The sequence below is a fragment of the Calidris pugnax genome, unplaced genomic scaffold (genome assembly GCF_001431845.1).
Source record: "Calidris pugnax isolate Ruff unplaced genomic scaffold, ASM143184v1 scaffold25, whole genome shotgun sequence".
In the NCBI taxonomy this organism is placed as follows: Eukaryota; Metazoa; Chordata; class Aves; order Charadriiformes; family Scolopacidae; genus Calidris; species Calidris pugnax.
The window spans coordinates 7,878,854-7,885,075 of record NW_015090805.1 but is presented as its reverse complement, the minus strand read 5'-3'; the positions used below and the strand labels follow the sequence as shown (position 1 = coordinate 7,885,075).

General features: G+C 44.4%; 1 protein-coding gene across 4 annotated transcripts in view; it reads right to left on the bottom strand.

The window, feature by feature from the left end:
• Positions 1 to 679: 679 nt before the first annotated feature.
• GART (phosphoribosylglycinamide formyltransferase, phosphoribosylglycinamide synthetase, phosphoribosylaminoimidazole synthetase) overlaps positions 680 to 6,222 on the bottom strand; it is a 40,823-nt gene continuing 35,280 nt past the window's right edge. For 3 of the 4 annotated variants that reach the window (XM_014938239.1, XM_014938240.1, XM_014938238.1), the window contains 2 exons: positions 3,417 to 3,532; positions 1,940 to 2,122 (listed from right to left, as the gene is read on the bottom strand). In XM_014938239.1, the coding sequence (XP_014793725.1) occupies positions 1,940 to 2,122; positions 3,417 to 3,532 (299 nt within the window). Of the gene's footprint in view, positions 2,123 to 3,416; positions 3,533 to 6,222 lie in introns of all 4 variants that reach the window. The other variant, XM_014938241.1, reaches the window with a different exon arrangement.

Here is a 6,222-nt window from a genome sequence, read left to right as displayed (position 1 = left end):
CCCAGGTTTTCTGCTGTTGGCCTTCCTGGCAGTGATCAGTAATGTTATATTTATTAATACATTTAATATTTAATACTACATTTATTAATGTTGTATTTATTAACTGCAGTGATTTCACCCCTAGTCATATTACTTCTTCTCAGGCGTGAGTTAATTTAAGTACATTTTCTTTTGACTTGTGGAAGGTTTGCTGTGTCACGGTGAAGGCACCGAACTGCAGCCCTGCCAGCGCTGGATGCTCCCCACAGCTTTTACATTCCCACCCCGACGGGCTGCATTTCAAGCCCCGATGGGCAGTTTGCCTGCGGGGGAGGCCCTTCTGCGGGAGGGCAGGTTTGTAAAGAAAGACACTGGGCTGAAGAGTGAGCTTTAATTCTTTGCCCTTTACAAGCAAATTAAATTTGACCGCGTCATTTTCCTCTGCATTCGCTTGAGCTTTATCCTTGGTGACAAATGATGACAGGAGTATTTTGTCAGCAAGTTTCTTCCTCGCAGACCATCTGGCTGCTGAAACAGGAAGGTCACGGCACTCCTCCAACCACCACTAACTTAGGCAGGAGCACACGTGTCTGTAACCTCCCCAACGCATTTACAGTTCCATACTGTAGACAAAGTCAGGTTCCCTTTCACAAACTGCTCCTCCAGCTTACACCTCCGGTAAAAGAATTCCGAGGACAGATTTTGGTATTTAATTTTTCAACTTTATTAGACTTTATTTCGAATCCAAGTTGAGATTACGCCAACACAGGAGTACCATCAGTGCACAGAACATAAGGCCATCAGTGCACAGAACACAAATCAGATTTTTCTGTATTAAAGGGGAGCTCTAAAACATACATAAACAGTTTCAGTCAGGTGCTTCTGGTTTGTATGGGGGAAAACTGATTATTTTAGTAAATACATCAAAATGTTTTCGCAGCTATGCTAAAACATTAAAAGAAAACCAGGTGCTTTTTGACGAGTTCAGCTGTGCAAAAAAACCTTATTGTTTTCAGAATGGTAACATTTAGTGGATTTCCATCGGTATTATTCCAGGGCGAAAATACTGTTCCAATAATAAAGGCACTTAACTTCAGCAGAATTTCTGAAGAATGTTTCACCCAAGAACACATTTTGTATTTAGTCTTAACTCCCTTTCTGCTCATTTAAGAAAATCCAACAACTCTTTTGACTCAGAGCAAATGTCTGAGGGGAATTCCTATGTGGATTCACATGGGGATGCTCGACGCCAAATGGTCAGCAGACATTTAATTCTATTTAGCATCTGATTGTTAGCAGGTCCAATATTTGAAATTATGGGATATGTCCAGAGAATCTGGGCCAGACAAGATCTACCAACATTAAAACAGAAACTACATGGAAAAAAATCCACCTCATTATCTGCAAGAACAGTTAGTGTTTTGGGAGGTCAGTTTTTCTTGTTTTGGCTAGAGGTTTTTTTGAGTTAAGGTTTTTTGCCGTCAGCTGTCCCTTCCGTTGCACTACTTCCATTACTTTTCCTCACAAACACTTCACAGCACATGACAAGGGAATCAATCCCCTGCTACAGCCTGTCTGGTCTGTTGGAGAGTGATACTGATGTTCCCCAGACAATCTCAGAGATGCTCGGATCTCTGTTGTTTTGTTTGTTTAGAAAGTGATTGAGAACCAAAATGCTGGCCAAGGAAGTAATTGTAATTACGAAGCATGTAACAGAACCGTAACTAACACTGCTGAGAGCAGCCCCCTGCCTTAATACTCCCATTTGGGGGCTTTCTCCAGATTTTACTTCAAATCTTTTAACCATTTGAGTGAGAACACGACATGGTAAACTCTACGTTGAAAACACTTTGTGAAGAGAATACAGTGTGCATGTTATTAGGCTGTGACCTCTTGTTTTCACCAATTAAGGCACCCATCTGAGCTGCCCCATCTGAGGACCTTCACGGATGTGCTGCTCCTACTTCCAGTAGATCTTGCCAGCTTCCCCCACCTGCACGGCCCCGCTGGCCACAAGCTGGAGGGCAGCAGGGAAGGCTCGGTGCTCGGCCTCCTTCACCCTTTCGGACAGGGTCTCCACTGTGTCACCAATCTTAACTGGAACTGCCTCTTGGAAAATGATGGCTCCGGCGTCGACTTCCTCCTGTAAAAGCAACACCCAGAGTGTCTGTGCGGTTGAAATGGGAGAGAGGGGGTCGGGGTCCCAGCTGTAGGACAATCAATGTCATCCAGCTGCCTCGGGGATCTGTTTATCATCACATTATTATCAGAAACATGCATTTTTGGGCCGGTGTGAGGAACGCAGAGAAGATGCCAGCGCTCAGGCTGGCCTGTGAGGAGCTAACAGCAGCAGAGGGTTGAAAGAAAAAGAGGCGGCAGGCGGAACACCAGCCAGTAACATTTCTGCTACAGTAAAAAACAACAAAAGCCGTGTTAACTGGGGACATGATAGGCTAAATTGGACAAAACGATGAACATTTCAGTTGAGAAGAGTGAATTAGCCAAGCCTTGGCACAGAGCGGGACTAGAGGACCCAGCAGATCTTTCTTTTGCATGTTAATGAGGCAGATCCCTGCTGTTCAGTTATTGTTTCTCAGTACATTGCCACATAGAGAAGCAACCCTAAGTCCTATCACAGAGAAAGGAATGCCCTTTTTCCTTCTATCTGGAAAAATAGTTTTTGTCTCTTTTTCCAAGAGAAAGCAAAAAATATGAGAGCAGATTTCAGGAGCAGTGGAAAAGGGGAGGATAATTTGAAGAATGCAGCAGAGGAGGGGAGGCTAGTTACTGTCAACCCTGAGAACTGAACCAGATGGAAAAAATACTCCCTGAACTGATAAAAATGTGCATCTTCCAAGTTTGAGAGATCTCTGGGGTTTGTTTTCTTAGTTTTTTACTAACATAAATGGTTAAGTTTTTCTCTGTTCCCACAAACATTTGATTACTTTTAACAAATCTAAGCTTTGTGTGCCATTTCCAGTGCTGGGTTGTTTTTTGGTTTTGTTTGGGTATTTTGTGGGTTTTTTTTGTTTTTTGTTTGTTTGTTTTTGTTTTTCTTGAAAGCAACAAATAAGGAAGGTTGTGTGATGAAATCTAAGAAGTTAGTGCTGTGTAGTAATAGAAATTTGGGGTTTAGCCAAGACCTTCCATGAACTGGTACCCTCACTGCAACTGGTGGAAGGCAGCAGTGGGATGCTTAGAGAAGTTGTTAACTTGGGAAAAGCTTAAACTCCCCTGTATAGACTATTTGTTTCCAGTTTCTTCTCCAGGGACAGCAAACTAAAGTACTTTATTGTCTAATAATGTTAGGAAAGAACAAAGGAGAAAATGTAATCAGATGAGATGGTATAAGGGTGTTGTTCCAAGCAAGCTCTGAGGTGAAAATCTTAAGGCTGGTCAGTTACAGAGAGTTAAAGAGGGGCCAAGGAGGTACTTACAGCTACAAAGTGCACAGTACAGCCCGTGACTCGGACTCCAGCTTGTAACACCAACTTGTGGGCATTTGCTCCCTTAAAGGAAGGCAGCAGAGATGGGTGGATGTTCAGTATTTTTCCTGGAAAATTATAAGCGAGATCATTGTCTTTTAGCATTCAGCCTTAGCAGAGTCTTCGAAGTACCATAATCAGCGGAGGAACAAAATATATTTGTGAAAGAGATTTTTCAGGACTTTTGCATACACTTGTTTTTTGATGATACCGACAGATAATCAGCCCAAAGCATTTCAGAGTGTCTCGCTGTTTCAGAAAATTCAAAGATAGCAATCAGATGCAATTAATTGCATGGCTAAAGCGTATTTCTCCAGTGACTAATAACGCTTTTTGACGTAGCTGTCCTTTCCCTCAGCATCTTGCTCTCCTCTTTCTTCGATCACAGGCACAAGGCTCCTTCTTACAAACTCAGCACCCAGAAGAAACTCGGTGCAGTTTCAAATGACGCAACAGATCACCCATGACAAGGCAAAAAATTCTTTAGCCGGGACTTTTCCTCCACACCTGTTTTGGCTTAGTAAAAGACAACAGCTGCTCCTACAGGAGCCCTTCTCCCTGCCCTTCCGAGAAGCACTACTACTTTCCGCATGGAAAGTTGGCTGGGGGGAAATTGATAATGTAGCCTCTTAATGCTCAACCAGGTGTGACCATGGTTATGACCCTGGGAACCCTGTACCCAGGGGTGCATGGAGAAAGCACACGACTGTGTGTCTCAGCTGTAAACTAGGAGAGAGTGGCTGCCCGTGACCTCAGGGTCTCGTGATGGTTGAACCATGAGAAAACCTTTCATTCTTCTGGCAGACTTCCCCTGTCGGCTCCTTGTTATGTCTGTGACAACTCCCCCTGCCCATTGTGGGCCGGAGTGAAGTCAAAAGGTGCTTGACAGCCCTAGATCTTCTCTTAGATTCAGTACAAACCCTTACAGGATTAAAAAAAATAAGAAGTGGCCATCGATACTATTTATATCTCAGTATGCTACGCCCCCGCTGTCTCTGCGTGCCTCCTGTTTAGGAAGGCTGTGTGTCATCAGGATTCACTGAACACCACCCAAATGCCAGCAGGGAGACTGAGCTGACACACGCTGGCGGAGGCAGCCGCGTACCGAAATAGAGGCTCAGGATTTTGTAATGTCAAGTGAAGGCCATTTCTGGCAGCGCCCTAAGAAACCGGCGCTCTCACTGCAGATCACTCGTGCAGATACTGACCTCTGCAACTGGTATCTCCCCATCTTCAACAGGGTCTCAGAAACACCCCTTTTTTAAGCATCAGCATCTCCCTGCCCTGCTGCTTGAGCAAAAAAAGTGTTGGGGACAGTGAGTCAAAAACAACACTGCACTTGTGTCTGAGTTTCTTCGTTTCTTATAACTGTGTCATCAGAAACTGCTCTCAAGGAAAGTGGTTTTCTGGTTTGCTTGGTTTTGTCTTGTTTTGTTTTTGATCTGTCCTTCATGTTAACATTCAATATTAACATTTCAGGGCCATTAAGCAAGAAAAAGGGTTTCACAACTAAATTCACACTATGTCCTTACGACTGCTGGACAAAAGAAAGGTAACAGCTTTTAAGAGAGCAGCAATGAGAACTGATTGCTCCTGGACAAATTAGGCTGGTCAGGGCACGGCTGGGTCAGAGTTTTACAGTATGCTCCTGTTAGCTGGCACAGATCCCCGAGCTGAACTCAATGTTTGGGCTCACATCTAAGACTTAACTGATGGACATTCCTGGTCAGAGCTCAGGTAGGTAGCTGTTTTTAGGCTCGATTCAGTGCTGGACATTTTAAAAATGAATTAACCTGTGCTAAGAGAGCCTTTTGCCCAAGGGCCAGTGATATATGTAAGACAAGTCCTGCACCGTGCAGGGTGACCAGCAGTGCTGGAAGTGCTCTGTCCCTAAATCGGAGGGAACTAATTTGCACCAGATTTCTGGATTAGAGAAAGTTCTTTTCCATCCTCTACACACATACTCCACTCAAAACCCATCTCTTGTAGGTGAGGGTTTCCTTTCTTCTAACTACAGCTATTTACAGCACAGACATTTACATCTTCATCTTCATTCATCTTAATGAATGGAGAGAAACAAAACCAATTCGGTTGACAGCTTTAGCATAAAATGAGTTGCCTCCTAGGAACGCTTGTTTTGCTCCACTGATTTTTTTAAAGAGAGGTTTGGGAAGTAGCTCAGGTGTAAAAGGCCCGTGTCACAGGCACACCCAGGGCAACACAGAAGTCAGCACGTGAACAATAAAGGCTGCCTGGAGAGCTGCAATGCATAGGCTGGCCAGCTTGTAACTGGTATGAGCAAGAACTAGTTTAAGTCACCATAACTGAACCCAAAGTAGAGCAAACAGTGAGAAAAGCAGCTGCCTCTGTGTGATTCGGGACTCCCTGAAAGAAACAGAAAGAGATAAGAAGAGGAATGGAACAGCAGGGGGAGGGAGAGCAGCCACTGAAGGAGGCAGAGGTTTTATCAGTCCCTAACAAAGACCTGGGAAAATTGTAAATGATGGCCAGAATGGAGATACTGTGAACACTTTGGACAAACAAGAGCTGAATCAGCCTGTGAAACACACCACCCTTGGATTCAGACAGCTCCTGGGACATCTGACCAGAAGATGGGCAAGATCTTGGTTACAGGAACTGTGTATCCCTGCGCAGTTTTGCAGTTTTACGTGCAGCCAAAGCGGCTCATCTGTCAGGGGAAGGACTTCTCAGTGGCTGGATGCTCACCTCTCCCCAACCAACACCTACTGCTGAGGCT